The 15,929-nt window shown below is 50.2% G+C and overlaps 2 protein-coding genes across 6 annotated transcripts in view; one reads left to right on the forward strand and one right to left on the reverse strand.

The window, feature by feature from the left end:
* Positions 1-3,679, forward strand: part of LIMK2 (LIM domain kinase 2) — a 57,125-nt gene extending 53,446 nt beyond the window's left edge. For 3 of the 5 annotated variants that reach the window (XM_081037750.1, XM_081037752.1, XM_081037751.1), the window contains one exon: positions 1,915-3,679. In XM_081037750.1, the coding sequence (XP_080893876.1) occupies positions 1,915-2,059 (145 nt within the window). In that variant the 3' untranslated portion in view covers positions 2,060-3,679. The remainder of the gene's footprint in view (positions 1-1,914) is intronic. The other 2 variants (XR_013992532.1, XR_013992533.1) reach the window with 1 other exon arrangement.
* A 1,127-nt stretch (positions 3,680-4,806) lies between these two features.
* PIK3IP1 (phosphoinositide-3-kinase interacting protein 1) lies at positions 4,807-15,273 on the reverse strand. Its single transcript, XM_081036842.1, has 6 exons — positions 15,049-15,273; positions 14,079-14,195; positions 13,873-13,992; positions 12,759-12,959; positions 12,585-12,663; positions 4,807-6,570 (listed from the first exon to the last, which is right to left on the reverse strand). The coding sequence occupies exons 1-6, from the start codon at positions 15,131-15,133 to the stop codon at positions 6,366-6,368; spliced, it is 807 nt and encodes a 268-aa protein (XP_080892968.1). The 5' UTR covers positions 15,134-15,273; the 3' UTR covers positions 4,807-6,365.
* Between the last annotated feature and the right edge of the window lie 656 nt (positions 15,274-15,929).

A 15,929-nucleotide genomic window follows, 5' to 3' on the forward strand; every position in this document is an offset into this window, starting at 1 on the left:
AGGTGGGGGGTTGGGGGGGAGGGAACGAGGCCATAGTACCAAGAGACTGGGTATAACACAGAGACACGGCTGTTAAAAGAATCTTTAACAAAAGAAAACTCACCCAAACCTATACCATTCTAACAGAATAAATGTCTTCATGTCTCCATATTCCCCTGTCCATGGCCACACACACACACATTTTTTTTATAGTTAGGATCTGAGAACAAAGTTTTATATTTTGCTGTGCATTTTTCTGTTATTACCCAGTCTTCCTGTTTATCATTTTTGTTGACTACATGAAATTCTATTAAGAGACTCTAAACATATTATAATATATAGTATGTAAATGTTTAGTTTTTTTCCAGTTTCTCTTTGTAATAGGTATTACCACAGTGAGCATCTTTATACTTTTAGGTAATTTTCTCCTTTAAAGAAATCTTTTTACAATTACCTTAATTCTCTCAGGGTATAGCTCTCATTATTACCAGTTTCCCTAGGTCTTTACAAGTTTGTGCATTAGAGAGCTAAAATCTTTGTGCTTTTTTCTGCTATCAAAAATCATGTTTTCTTTTAAAAAAAAAACAAATTGAAACATTAACAAAATACAGAGGGTACCAAAAAAAATGGATACACATTTTAAGAAAGGAAAAAACTATTGAAACTGTAATACTCAGTATATACCAGTACAAACCAAAAGATGAATACAAGTCACGTTTGACTTCTGCAATTACAAGAGGTGCTCAAAATGGTTACCATCAACGTCCAGACACTTCTGATTACGGCGAACTACTGCTTGAGCAACATTGACCAAAGTGTCCGCTTTTATACATTTTTTGGCACCCCCGGTTTATAGCCCGGGAAGTGTACGTCTTCTATAATCTCCTAACCAATATGCCTGTCAACACTCTCCTGCTCCCCAACTCCATCCCCCCAAGGTAACCAGTTGGCACATAACCTTTAGTTTAAAATGATTTCTAAAGGTCCACCGTTGCACCCGGACTGGCTGGTGGGGGGCTCTATATTCATGGGCCAAAGGACCGCAGTCCTTCAGTAACACCGGAGTAAGAGCATGAGGAAAACATGTGAAGCTACACAGTATTTGTTTGCTAAAATTAATATCCCTTCTCAGTCATTCTAAATGTCTGTCTTTAATTCATTCCAAAACATCTACTGAGTGCCTCCCATGTGCTGGATACTATGCTAAATACTTGGGGTACATCCGGGAACAAAACAAAGGTGCCTGCCCTCCTGGAACTCACATCCTAGCAAGGAAAGATGACAAGCAATAGATAAACGATATTGAATATAAGAAAGTGACAAATGCTATTAAAAAATGTAATGCTGAGGAAAGAGGATTATTTAGGGTACAAGTTGTCGTTTTAAAGAACAGTGTTGGGGTAGCTGAGAGGGTGATAAGAAGTTGAAACAACAACATGGAGGGGATGGGGGAGTGAGGCTGAGATGTCTTATTATTCCAGGGCACCTAAGCTATCCCTGCTTGCTTTCTCCTTGGGATGAGCTGCTGAGTCTCTGAAATGCCCCTTCCCGGGCTGATCCATTGATGTGCAAACAGTCTGGGGACTGGAAAGGAACTTTAAAAAGGCACTTAGTCCAGTCCCACCTTTGATGGTTACATTTTCTCTAAGGCATACGTAAGAGGAGCTTTTTTCTCCTGGATTTTCTTTTTTCAAGCTACCCCCTGGAGCAAGGCCAGCCTTCTCACAGTATTACCTCTGATCTTTCTAGCAAGTCTATGCAGTAGCAATAGCATCATCTTATCCCCATTTTCCATAGAAGTGCAAGGGTAAGAGGCTTTCTACAACGAGGTCCTACAACTAGGAAGTGGTTGAGCCACAGGCCCGGGTACCGCCCGCACCACCCCATGGCCTGCCCATATTTTACCTGCCTCCAACTCCCCTTTTTTCTTTCTAGACCGGCGTTCTCAAAACTAGAGGACTACTTTGAGGCCCTGTCCCTGTACCTGGGGGAGCTGGGCATCCCGCTGCCTGCAGAGCTGGAGGAGCTGGACCACACTGTGAGCGTGCAGTACGGCCTGACCAGGGACTCGCCCCCCTAGCCCTGGCCCAGCCCCCTGCGGGGGGGCGTTCCACAGCCAGCATTGCCCCCTCTGCGCCCTGTCCCTGCTGTGGGCAGGGCCATCTGGGCTTCCTGTGGATTAGCGGCTTGTTTAGAGGCAGAACAAGCCATCCCTACTACCTCCCCAGGAGGCGAGCGGGCGCAGCACCAGGGAAATGCATCTCCACAAGTTTTGGGGCCTGGTTACTGTCTGTAAATCCAACACTCGCCTGAAAGCTGTGAAGAAGACAAAAAAAAGCCTGGCTCCTGGGCCAGGAAGAAGCTGTTACTCGTGACCACGGGGGAACTACCTGGCAGTGGGTTTCCAGGAGGCTCTTGCTTACACTAATCAGCGTGACCTGGACCTGCTGGGCAGGATTCCAGGGTGAACCTGCCCGTGGGCTCTGAAGTCTCTGGTCCAGCTGGGGGCAGGAGGACGTCAAGTGGGAGTGTGGATAAGAGAAAGACTGGTGGCCAGGTGGCGATCCAAGGATGTGAAACGAAAGTGGTGCTACCCCCCTTCCACTCCATGTCCCGCCCTCCCCTGGGGCAGGGGTTGAGGGAGTAGATTTTGAAGAGTCCCTTAGTTTGTGGTGGAACCGGCCAGGAGTCCGGAAGGAAGGGTTGGGTTCTGTTCACCTCCCAGGCCACATCTGTGTGAAGGGAGCTTCCACCTAGTTCTCAAACTGTACTGCTAACGACTGGCTGAGAACGTCTGGGTGGCACCCTCTCTGCCTGCAGTAAGAAGTCACCCACAGTGCAGGAAGAGGCTGGCGGATGGAGAGAGGCTCTGCCCTCTAGAAAACCCATATCCTGTCTGCTGTCACTCATACCCTGATGGGCACCTCAGTCAGAAGCCCGAGACACTTTCTGTAGCTAGATGGGTTCTGGAGGACAGTGTGGCTTGTCACAGGCCCAGTGTGTGAGGCCAGAGGAGTGGGACTCTCAGCCATCTCTTGGCTTTGCGGCAGCTACTGCTCACCCTTCATGCCTGGTCCAGGTACCAACTTGGGCAGGAAGAGGTGGTGGCAGTCCCAGAGCTTAGAGACAGCTCTCTGAGCTGGGCCTTCTGGCTTCTACGTCCCTTGTTGGCTGGCCCAGCTCACTAGCTCCCGGCTGCAACCTCCTGAGCCACAGCCATGGGTTGGAAATCCCTGGCTCCACCTGGCTCTCACAGTTCCAGGGACTCAACACAAATACTAGATTTGCCTCCTCCTAAGTGTCTGTGTGCTTGCGCCATATTTAACAAATTGGGGATGGGTTTGGGATATTACTGCGATGTGTGGTGGTTGTATTGGGGGTGGGAGGGAGGAGGCGGGTGGGACTGATCCAAAAGAGTGGTTGCTGTTAATACTATCTTGTTGTATCTGTTGGGTGATATGTGAAATACTGTTCATAGACCTGAGGAGCTGTGGGATTAGATGTCATCTCTGGCTATGCTATACAGACCATACTTATTTGTGCGTGTGCGGGCTCGTGGGGTTGAGCCCTGGGCTCCCGGCAGCAGCAAGGTCAGCATTGTATGGCTGGTTGTGCCTCAGCTGTCCCGCAAGCTTGGGAGTGGTGGGTCCAAGCCGGGCCATTGAGCAGACCAAATAAATTAAGCAGTTAACAAAACTGGAGATACTGAGAGTGTGACTTGGGACCTGGCTCAAGGAGATGCATGTGGAGGGTCTGCTGGCCTGTCTGCTCCCTTCTGGAGGAATGCTACTGGCCAGGCCACATGACTCCCCAACTCTAATCCCCATTCCTTATAGAACGTGCATATCCCACCTGCGGCAGCCCAGGCCTTAGAGCAGGTCTGACTCCCACCTGCCAGCTGGGTCGTTCCTTTGGAGCCCTACACTCCCCCCCTCTAATACACGTGCACTCCTGAAGCCTGGATATCCTGGAGTCCTGTCCGCAGGGCTGGTGCCGCCTTCATAATGGGAAGAAAGGAATGCAAGTCACCCCCAGCCCTAGTGCTTGTGAGAGGAAAAGATGCAGTTCTTGCTTCTGCACGTGGGAGTGTTGTCGAGGGGTAACCATTGGGCAGGATGATGCTATCTGGTGTGTGGGATCCTGAGCACAGTACACATCCATCAACCCAAAGGTGATTTCTCCAAAGCCTGAGGAGCCCCAACTTAAGGGCAGAGTCTGATTCCTGGAAAAACTGAAGCTGTAGGGTGCCCCTTGCAGCTGGAACTATAGAGCGGTGTCTGGGCATGGGCAGAGGTCACCCTCAGTGCTCCTTCGGACTAAGAACCTATTGCTGAAATCCTTTGCTGAAACTCGTAACAAACACTCCCAGTGTTAGTTGCTTCGGGAGCCCTAGGAGTCACCTGGCAGGGTCCTTCCTCAGCCCAGAGTTGTTCCCGGTGGCCCAGGGACCTGTCCCCCGATGCACACACACCCTTCCTCTGGCTGCTGCAGCACCACCACCCACCAGCTGTTTCCAGCCCCAGCCAAGGGCTTCCTGGATGTCCATTTTAACTACCCGCACCTCAGAAAGAACGCTGAGGGGGAGAGGATTTGCAGTGACCAACAACCTATTGAGACACCCGCACACCCATGCCTGCAGCTTCAACCTGAAAGGTTCCTGGTGATGACAGACGGAGGCTGCAGTTACCAACCATTCAACTGTTGCCACCTCCAGATTACAGGGCCAGAGTGAGGGAGAAAGCCAGAGCTCGCCACACAGGTGTTGACAAGGTAACCAAAAGCTTTCCACTTTATGGGAGGAGTGTTTCTAGCACCCAAGGAAAACTTGCCAATATGGAATCTTTTTTAATTTATTTATATAAGTCAAATGCAGAGCAGTTTCCTGCATTTTATATGCAGGTGTCAGAATGAGGTATATTAAACATGTACAGAGAGAAATGCTTTTATATAAAAGTAGAAACCAGTAATGTTCTCTTCTACAGTATCAGTAATACCAAGGGATCCCCTGAGGCATAGGTCCCAATAGATACCACTGACCCCTGGGAACAGTCTGCTAAAGAGGATGGGCCCACTAACCGCCGCCCCCGTCACCACCACCACCACCAAATGGGGCAGTGGAAGGGCTTTGGGAAGGAAGCTCTGGATTGGGAGCACTGCTAAGGCCTCCGAGTGCGACCTCAGAACTTGGAGGCCCTGCTGAGCCTTTACCACAGGTAGCACAGTGGGAAAATGTACTCTCTTGGCCATGCTAGTAGCTTGCTCTATGGCCTCAGGTGTCACTTTCCCCCCTCTGGACCCGTGTTCAAAAGGCTTGAGGAACCCTAAGGTCCCTTCCAGTGATTCTATGACTGCTTTACAAGTTAGGGGTTGTGACCCTAGTCCCAGTGCCCCGCTGGAAGGTACTGGCCTAGAAGACACAGAGCCACCTGCAAATTTAGGCCACTGCAGGGGTAAGCCCTGAAGCACTTTATTACTTGCCTCTGAGCTTAGTTTCCAGGTTAGCCTCTGAGCAGCAGCTCACAAGGCCCCACAGTGTAATTCCCATAGGTTAGCTGGCTGTAGTCTTACCCCTGCAAAACGAAGAGAGGTCACTGAAGAGACAGCATCTGGAGCACTCCAGCTCCATCTCAGGTCCTGTGGCCTAAGGCAGTTGTGATCCTTCTCTACCCTCTTCCTAAGTGGAATGTTCAGTGAGATTCTTCCATTCCTTTCGAAACAGAAAGAGTCCCTGGGCCTGGGCCCAGACGCGGGCCCAGGCCCAGCCCACTGGTGTCAAGGCACATCTCTGCCAGCAGGCTGGTACACACCCAGAGGTCCCCAGCCTAGATTCCGTTCTCGGCCCACAGCTCAGACTGTTAGACGAATGCATTTCCCGTTCTCAGAGGTCAGTAGAGCGTTCCATCCCAAATATTTAAAAAACTAAATATATTTTTTTAAATGCCGCCTCTCGACCTGCTTGACCTGAACTATGAATAACAGTGTGCGCCACTCAAGCCCACAGAAAACAAATGGAAGGGCGGACACCAAGGCCACCTTAGATAATAAAGCACAGAGGAGCCTAGGGGAGCTCCCTATCCGTCCCTGATTCAGTTCTGGGGCACAGGCAGTGTTTGGAAGCCCTTGTCAGCAGCACTGCTGTGGGGGCTGCCACGGTCTCCATCCACGGGCAAACTCCTGCTCCAAGAAATGGAGAAAGAGCATTGGTAGGACCCTACCCAGGACTCGTCCTCAGCCCACAGTGTCACGTGCTTCTTATGATTCACCAAAAACAAAGAAAAGGAGGGGAGGGTTTTAACCACAACAAAATGTGTCAGTCCTCCCAGCTGTAGGAGGGTAGGCCATCCTGCACCAGTGTCTGCATGGGCTCCTGCCCACTGTGCAGGGGCTCAGGCCCCAGGAGTGCCTGCCTGGCCCATAAGGGGGGCGCTGCCCTCCTGAAGGTCAACTGGAGTCTGATTGGTGTGAACCACGACAGTCTTCTCATCCACGATCTCACAGGTGGGGTTGGTGAAGGCAGACAAGGGCAGGGTGATTCGCTGCATCTCCCTCTCACACACTTTCTGCTCATGCTGCTCTTTCAGGTCCTTCCCCCTGGCGAGAAAAGAGGGAAGCGTTCAGGCTGTGTCTCCTGCAGGCTTGGCTCATTCGATAGCATCTCGAGGCCTAGGCAGGGCAGGAGCTAGCTGTGGTCCCAGCGATAAACAGTGATGTCCTAGATTTCCGTTCTGCCAGACCCTTAACCAGGAGCTCGTACACCTCTGGTCTCTGCTTCCTCCTCTGTAAAATGGGGGTGATAGTGGCATGAACCTCACAGAGCTAGTGGGCGTCCGTGAAGAGAATGTAGAGGAAAGACACTTCGAGTAAGATGCAGTTTTGTTCTTTCAGCCTAGGACTCCAGGAGACCCAGAGAACTATCTCAGCCCTAACCCATAAAGTCCATAAAGCTGACCCAACTGTCCTGTTCTGAGACAGTTGTCTTATCCTAAAGTCCCAGAAGGTATGAACCCCAGCTAGAAACAGGGACAGTCCTCAATCCACGCAGATGGCAAAAAGTACTCTGAAGGCTGCTTAGCTCATTTGGGAAACAAGGAGATAATGACCATCAGACCCCTCAGTTTTCACACGCCTTGGAATTTTCACAGTGCTCAGTGACCCAATCAGGCCATGGTGTTACGTGGAACATTTACTCCATGCTAAGGACTTTATGTACATTATCTCACTTCATTCTCAGCTGAACTCAAAGAATTAGATCTTATTCATTTTACAGATGAGGAAATGGCCGAGAGAAGTTAAAGAACTCCCCAACCACATGATGGGCTCAGACTGAAGTCTTGAACTCTGCTGATAACTCAGAAAAGTTCAGACCGGATCAGGCTCACCCCAAAGAAATGGTGGGGCAGGGACTCAAGCCCAGTGTTCTGGCTATACATGTAGGGCTATCCCCACTGGCCCAGGCTACCCGCATGGCAGGCCAAAGGGCTTGGTGAGTGCCTAGCACACTGCACACCAGAACCAGCACCCAGGACCCAGGTCAGCATCCTCCAAAGCCAGCAACTAGATATGTGGGCTCATCTGCCAGAGGAAATCTTCCTGGAAGGAGCACCTCCCCCAAGGAGGCCTTGTAACAGGCAGCTGATGGATGACTCGGTGAAACAATACGAGCCTACTTTAGACCTCACAGCGATGGCTGAGATCTGAAAGATTACATATCTGTCACGATGTGAGATGCAATGACAGAAGTTTCCAGAGACAGGAGACTATTAAGAAAATAATAGGTGCTCGAAGGGGAGGAGTTTGTACAGGTGCCTCAGAACTGTCTAAATCAACCAGTTTTCTTATGTTCTAGTACCAACAGCCTTGGCTGTGTGACACTTGGCAAAACACTTAGCCTTGCTGAGCCTTGGTTCTCTTATCTGTGAAATGGGGATAATATCTGCCTCAGAATAAGATAATGAATGTGAAAGCATTTTAAAACCAGTGTAACTGCTACTATAAAACTCATAGGAGGTTATTAGATTTGTCCTGAATATGAGTTGACTCACCAAGCAATGTTATCTTAATCTGGTTTCCCAAGGAAACTCTCCTACTGACCAGCCAAGGCTAGTATTGTTTACGTGACCTCAGTAATTCCCCTCCTCTCTGGGCATTCATTTCATCCTCTGTAAAACAAGGAGATGGACTACAGCCCCTAACACTCTGTAAGAGAACTAGGGAATCAGAGCATGAGACGTGCTCTGATTCCCTACTTCTCAGTGTAAGGTCACAGAAGGCAAATTTTTGAGCTCATCTCCCTGAGTCACCCTGGCTGACTGAGTTTCTGGATGTACAAGCCTGAGGCTACTCCCCTATCCTTCTCACTAGTCTCTGTACTGAACTCCAACTCCTGCAGCAGAGAAACTCCCAGCGCGCCCAGAGGAGAAACGGAGGGACATGGGGGAAGGGTCGTTTAGACCAAGTGCATCCCCACTCACAGCCCAAGATTCATTTTGTCCCTGGACACTGTTCATCGGTTACAACTGCTGCCACATAGAAGGAAATACCTACCTCCATACTAAAACAAAAAGCCAGATTCTTCAAGGTTGCCCATGTAGGGAGAATCTTGGAAGGTCTGGGTTTAATTTTATTATTAAGGGAGCCCCTAAGTCAGCAGAAGACCAAAAGGCAATTTTCAAAAGAAGTGGAGTGTGCAAGTGTTTTTTGCCCAGGCCTGAATTTCAAAATCTGAGGGGCTGGAGGGGAAAGGTTCTTCCCGAGTACCTACTAAGGTGCCAGGAAATGGCCTTCCCATCCAGGATGAGGAGAGCTTCCTATACATCTACTGGATACCACACACTTTATATATCATCTTTAATTTCCACACCAACTTTGCAAGATAATATCCACATTTTATAGATGAAGAAACAGATTTTTCCTTAGCTACCTCCCTTACCAAACATCTGGCCGTGTCCAGCAGAGCTGTTGACAATAGGCAGGCTGCATCATACACGAGTCTTTAGAGCGGGGGAATCAATTTCGTATTAATGAGGCAGAGCAGGGCTGGAAGAGCAGCCAAGGGTAAAGGAAGCAGGTGCTGGGATTCATATGGATTGTAGTCTCATCCATTTAGAAGCCTCAAAACACACCCAACCCCATGTGCCTCCTGTTAACAGTACCTGTGTGTCCTGCAGATGCAGTGGCTGCCCCCAGCTCCCTTCAAGATCTGAGAGGCTACTAGGCCTGCTGCTTTGACCATCAGGCAGCTCAGCCCATTCTCACTGCCTTTCTTGGAGGGTGGGGGCAGCCAGGCTGTTGTCTAGCAGCCAAGAAAGGACAAAAGGCTTATTCACTGACTCAGCTCCTTTCCTAAGGGGGTACAGTGGTGTTGACTTACAGTTTTTCCTTTGCCTTTTTAATCAGAAAGAAAGCGCTCCCTCCAGAGCTAGCAAAGACACTGACTGCGCTTGGGGCAGGGACCAGGGAGGGAACTGCAGACTGGACGTCTGAACCTCATGGTGTAGACAACCAAGACAAAGACCAGCCTGGCTAAGCCCTCACCAACCCCCACCTGCCGCCCTTCCTCCCCTGAGAGGAAGCCTGGTGCTTACCGCCCTTCCCAGCCAGGGGAAAGCTCCATCCCATTAGCCTCATGGCCTTTGGCAGAGTTCAAGGCTTTGGTAATTCTATCCCCGACTGCTCCCGGGCCAGGATCGGGAGCTGGCCAGAGAGAGCAGGTGTGGATGAAACTCCCGCCTGCCTCTCACATTTTTCCCCCCCGGGGGAGGTTGTGGAGTCACTGAAGACTACCTTCAGGCAACACAGGTTTCTTCAAATTATTACGTAACCATGGCTATTTTCCCAGTCAGCAGTGCTGTGCCACACTGCTGCTCAGGAAAAGTTCCTCAAGGCAGCTAAGGCGAACACCAACTGTATGCCCAAAGAACACTGTCTCGTTTCATCCTTACAACAAACCTGTATGGTATCTATTAGGGTTTCTGGTTCAGAGATGGGAAGGCAGGTGCAGAGAGGTTAAATCATTTATTCAAGCAAATGGCAGAGCTGGGATTTGAACCCAGTACTGCCTGCAGCCACCAGCAGATAATATTGTCTTTTTAGGAAATATTAGATTATCATGTCTAACCTCCTGCCCCTACACTATTTTAAGATGAGGAAACTCTGACAAAACCAGAGAAGGTACACCCAGAATTGGTAGTAGTTCCAGAACTGGATCCTGGTTTATTTTATTTTATTTTTTTTATTATTTTGACATCTAAAGCCAGCTATTTTATTTTTAAAGTTTCTGTTTTTCCTACTGTCCTTTGCAATTCAAAGCAAATTTGCATGAAGCTACTAGGCCTCTCTGGAGGTATGGGAGCTATTGATAATCTGTAGACACAGCTTATTAACGGTGTACCTTGGACATGGCATGTAAAACAGTGTAAAAGTAATTCTTCTAGTGTGGCCATGAGGCTTGGGCAAGATCCTACAAGTGTTCTACTATTTACTATTTGTAATAATCTTGGGTGTGGGGGAGTGTGGGGTGGCTATGATGTGTGTGGAGGGAGGATATATCCCCATTTAACAGACAAGAAACCGAGGTGCACAGTGGCAGAACATACACTCAACAGGACACGTGTTCTCTGACTCTGGGGAGAGCTTGCCGCTAGCCCACATGTGGTTTCCTGTTGTATAGTGTTCTCAGAGAACTTTTGCGAGGAAAGGGGTGGTCCGGTGGTTAGTGACGGGGAGTCTGGTGACTTGGTGTCCTGCCCTAAGTTTACAGGAAAGTAAATATTAGGCTTCAGGGCAGTCTCATGACAATCTAAGAGTAGCAAATCTAGAAGAAAGGCCTGGCTTCCTCAATGGGCATGAGAACTGAGCTTGGAATTAAGAACATTTAGTCAATTCAAGCACCTGGAGGCCTGGAAACTGTCACAAGATTGGAGGAGAGTCAACTGCTATCCAGTGGCTGAATAAGGAGGGTTAAACTCAGCTAACATGGTTTGGTTCTGACTACAAACTGTAGGCCGGGGCCACTACATCATTTCCTCTAACTCTCTGATATGAAGAAGCAGGTGTCCCTAGACCTGCCATGTCAACCATCCCACTGGGGGCAACCACCTTGGACTGGGACTCAGGAGACCCTCTCAGCTCAATACTTCCCTTCTCTGAACCGCTGCTTCCTGAATCACGGAAAATTAGAGAAGGAACGGGGCTTGGAGAGTGCTAGTACAGTACCCACATTTTACAGAAAAGAAAAACAGCTATTGTTTGTGACCACCGAGCTAAGCAGTCACATGCCTTAGCTACAGCAATGTTCTGGAGCAGGAAATAGAAGCACCTTGCCCAAAGTCTCACAGACAGCTAGTTAGGGCAGGGCTAAAACTTGGTTCCACCAAATGTTAGGTGTGTAATCTCAGGCAAGGTACATATCCTATTTTGCCTCAGTTTCATAATCTGTAAACTGGGGATTAATAACATTATTTGCCTCATAAAAGTGATTGTGAGAATTGAGTTAAAGCATGCAACTGCTTGAGGCAGTATCTGGCATATGTTAAATGTTTGTTGCTGCTGCTGCTTCTAGTGTTGTTTTTGTCGTTGTTGTTACTCAACACCTTCCCTTTTTCATCTGTAAAATGAGGAGGTTGACTACATCACCTTTAAGTACACCTTAGGTTTATTTAATGCTGGGTGATTCACTAGGGCCCTGGGCTCAGACATGCAGGCCACCATGTCACTTTCCTTACATGAAGCCTTCTCAGACCACAGGAGAAAAATAACACAGAAAATCAGAGCTGAGGTCAAATCCCCTGATTCTGACAAATCCCCCAAAATGGCAAATAATTTTCCCAGAGCCAGCCATTCCTATAAAAATGAATGCAACTCTGGCTTATCATCATGCACCTGTCATATGACAGCTTTTGCCATAGGTTCTCAGGGAACCCTCTCAAAATAAGCATTTTTCCTCTTGCTGTCTCATGACACAGGTCATGTCCCTGGGTTTCCCAGGTAGCCTCTTTCTGATATGTGGCTTTCTGATATGTGGTGAGGGGTAGTAAATAGTCTCTCTGTCCTCCAACTCACTTTTTTCATCCTGTCCTAGAGGACAGCCTTATGGCTCAGGAAATTCAAGCCACAGTGGCAAAAGTGATGGCTGGGGACCTCTTCTTATAGCAGAATTTTATAACTCACAGAAAGAATTCCATCTCTGGATCCCTGCAGTGAGTGTCCAGCCTGATTTCTGCAGTGCCACTCACTTCACCCCAGACACACTGGCTTAGACCATCAGGGAATTTGGTATCAAAAGAGCTGGGTTTGAATCCAGGTTCTGCCACTCCCAGGCAGTGACCTTGGGCAACTCACTTTACCTCTCTGACAAAGGTTTCCTCATCTATAAAATGGGGAACAAGAACACCTACTTCAAAAGGTTTTTGGGTGAGGAGTAAAGGTACCAAAGGAAACGGTCTGTCTAAGGTCGCCTAGTAAAGACTAGAACCAAGTCTCTGCATCTTGAGCTGGTATTTCCTCTTTCCTCACTTTCTTTTTGAGTAATGACCCAAAGGAGTGTGATTTGACTTTGTGTACCTTCCTCCCGTCCTCTCAGGGAGCCCAGAAGAGAAGCTACTGACCTCTTATAGGTGTAGCCCAAGATGATGCCAGCTCCAATGGCGATGATGACCACCATCATGGTAATGCCCAGCACATAACCTGCCAAGGACAGGACACAAGACCCCATTAGCCTCACCCCAGATAATCAGCAAATATTCCATGAATCCCACAGCACAGGGGTGGGGCAGTCCTACCTAGGGTTCCCAGATCCTTTTTCTCCTTAGAGTTCACCCGCACCCGCTGGCTGATTCCAATCACTGGCTGAACAGCTGCCACCTCGCTCTGGGCAGGCAGGGTGTTGGCAGGAGCAAACACCTGCATCTCATCTCCACCTGGCACTTCAGACGCCTCCTTGGTTTCTGTTGTGGAGGTTGGCGGGTCCTGGGAAGCGGTCTCTGGAAGTGAAGTGGGAAACAGCTCTCATCAGAGAGTGACCTGCATGAATTCCACAATTAAACCAGGCCTGAGAATTGGGGGAGTAGGGGGTGTCCACCTTAGAATGACCCATTGAAATCAAACCCTGCCCCGGCGGCAAGACCAAGCCTGAAAGGGCTGTACCATTGCTGGGACAAGGGAAATGTAAGGGGAAGGCCATAAGGCCTCTCCTGCCTCCCATGTCTTCTTCTGTTCAAATCCTTGCCATCCTCTCCAGGGTGCCCCCCCCATAACAGGGGACAGTCCCAGTGTCCCAGTCTTCTGGACAATTCACCTCTATTGAGCCCAAGCTTCACGCCAATCCCTGTTATATGCTTTACGTATTCCATTTAATCCTAGAGAACTGTCTTGCTGCCTCTGAAGCAACAAGCCTGCGCTCTGGAATCTAAGAAATTTGGATTCAAATCTGGACGCTGCCATTGCCTTCGGTGAGTTGCTGAACTTCTCTGAGGCTTAGATCCCCCAGTTTCTTCCCAGGGGACGCTGTGAGCATAGCCTAGCAGAGAGCAGGTGATGCACAAACTGTCAGTAAACACTGAGGGGATCGCTAAGGGTGTGGGACCCTGGACGCGGGTCCCTCGGGCTACCCCAGGCAGCGGGGCGGGCACAGAGCTCGCGGCCCAGGGGCGGAGCTCCGCCTCCCACGGTTGTTTACAAGGCGGTCGCGTAGGATGAGCTCACTCCGAGAGGCTGCGGTGGCCAATGAGCTTTGGGCCCCGCGGCCTGGAGATAGCCCTGGCCAATCGGACGGCGCGGGGGCGTGGCTGGGCCAGCCGGCGTCGTGCGGCCGCACGTGCGTGGAGGCTGTAACAGCCGCTCCCAGGCGCCCTGGGCTTGGGGGCTTCTGAGGTTCCCGGGGTCTGAGGCGGGTACCTGGGCAGCGCGTGTTCTCGCACGGCCGCTTCTCCGGAGCGCCGGCCTCGCCGCTGACGTAGCACCAGGGCCCGCGCGGGTCCTGGTCTGGGTTCCGGCAGTAGCTGTGGTTGCCGGCGCCTGGGAGGGGAGAGAAGGCGCCATGGACCCGGGCCGGGCTCGCGGCCGCGGCCGCCTCCCGCCCACCGCCCAGGGTGGACACTCACCGGACTCGGGGGTAGAGGCCAGGCTGCTCTGCGCATTCAGCCAGTTGAGGCAGCGGAGGCCCGGCGAGGGAGAGGGCTGGTCCGCCCTGTACAGGTGGCCGTTGTCCCAGAAGCAGCCTGTGAGGAAAAGGAGTCCCCCGGACACTGGGTGGACACTGGGTGGACACTGGGTGGCGAGCAGGGAAGTCCGGGTCACTCCGGCTGGGAGACCCTAGGTCCTGCTGGGCTTCCCTGCCTCACGTGGAAAACCCCGCCGGTGCCCAGACCTCTTTTTTTTTATTTTTTAAGCCGGAAAACACTGCACAAGTGCAAAGGGTCGTTATTCTGGTCCCTGTGGCCCCTCAGGAGGAGGGTGCGGGGGAGGGCCTGGCTGTTTTGGGTCAGTGGGCAGCCAGGCCTGAAATGCATCCCTGTGTTGTAACTCCGTGTTACGTAAACTCTGGTGTACCCTTCTCTGCGGACATGGCCAAACTTCCAACAGGCAACAGTGCCAAGAGAATTCTACAAAAGCCTTGATAGAGTTAGGCAAAAGACACCCTCAAACGGAGGGAACCTGCCTCATCAGCTGCCTGGATGGGGCGCCACACTTCCACTCCCCCGAGCAGGAGAGCCGCGGGAAGAGGCCGGGGAAGGCGGGCCTGTGCTCTGGCCGCGCCGTGCAAAGCCCCTGACAAGAACAGGACTTGGGGAGCAGGAGGGATAAACCCTCAAGTTCCAGCCACCCAAGAGCCACAGGCAAGGAAAAGGAAAGAGAAAGTGACTATTTGCCTTTGTTCTTAATCGCAAAGATGGAGCTGCAAGTCTCTTGCAGGGAAAGAAGGGGAAAAAAGCTACCACGGGACAACAGAAACCACCTAAAAGCTTCATTTCCTGTCCTCTTCCTGCGGAGCCTGGCCATGCTTGGGAAAGGGGGAGCTTTTCCCTTTCTGCTTCCTTAAGTTGCTGCAGAAAGGAAAGATTGTAATCTTACCTCCAGATCCAGAGACTTGTACGGGGACTATGTTGCTGAGGAGGAATATTTGCACCCAGGCTAACAGCATCCTCACCACCTTCATCTTGCAGGTGATTGACCAGCCAGTGTCCAACCAGAGTCCCTTTTGGCGGCAGCTCTGCCTCCCTGCCCCAGCCCTGCAGCCAGACCTGCCCTTGTTAGGCTCTTCTGGTAAACAGCCTCTCTTGAGCACTGGGAGCTTCCCAGCTCGCTTGCTGCAGCGAGGTGTTTTTCGGCTGAAAGGCGCCTCCTGGGTCCTAAGCCTCCTATGCCACGCCAGATCGCTAACCCTGAGCCAAGAGAGGAACTCTGCTAAATGAAGGGAGGCAGAGAAATTCAGGTTGTGTTTAACAGCAGATCAGTTTGAGACCTGCACCGGCCGCATCCCCAGGGCTTTTCATTTCTTCTGTTTCCATTTGTGTGAGTACAGAAAGTAATTCTGTCAAGAGGCATCATTGCTGGGCAGGGGGTTTGGAATTATAGTCACTAGGGCAGTACAGCTTAGGGAGGACATGCTAGCTGCAACAACTGAGAGGAACTCAAGACCACCGAGGGGGCACAAATAACCAGGTGGGAGTAACCCCTTCTTGAAAAAGAAAAAGGGCCTTTGTGGTTTACACGTGTTTATGGACATTGACTTTCTTTTTTTTTTTTTTTTTTTTGGAACTACTGATCTGCTACGGTCAGATCAGACATATTCCTTTGCTTATATTTGGAGTTTGGGTTATCATATATAGAAGGAGTCTTTTAGTTGAAAACACATGTTATGCAAACATTGGGACATTTGCTCAGCCATATTTAATAGTCTATCCTTTCTAACAGCCCTGAATTCATATAGAGGAAGTTAAATGTTTGCTTTC

Source organism: Rhinolophus hipposideros, assembly GCF_964194185.1.
Source record: "Rhinolophus hipposideros genome assembly, chromosome: 24".
In the NCBI taxonomy this organism is placed as follows: Eukaryota; Metazoa; Chordata; class Mammalia; order Chiroptera; family Rhinolophidae; genus Rhinolophus; species Rhinolophus hipposideros.

Bases quoted from the DNA above. Each gene is read 5' to 3' on its own strand.
- PIK3IP1 (XM_081036842.1), bottom strand. From the start codon at position 15,133: ATGAAGGTGGTGAGGATGCTGTTAGCCTGGGTGCAAATATTCCTCCTC. The intron at 14,196-15,048 runs GTAAGATTACAA...TTTTCCTCACAG, and splicing joins ACAAGTCTCTGGATCTGGAG to GCTGCTTCTGGGACAACGGC. The intron at 6,571-12,584 runs GTCAGTAGCTTC...TTTTCTCGCCAG, and splicing joins TTGGGCTACACCTATAAGAG to GGGGAAGGACCTGAAAGAGC.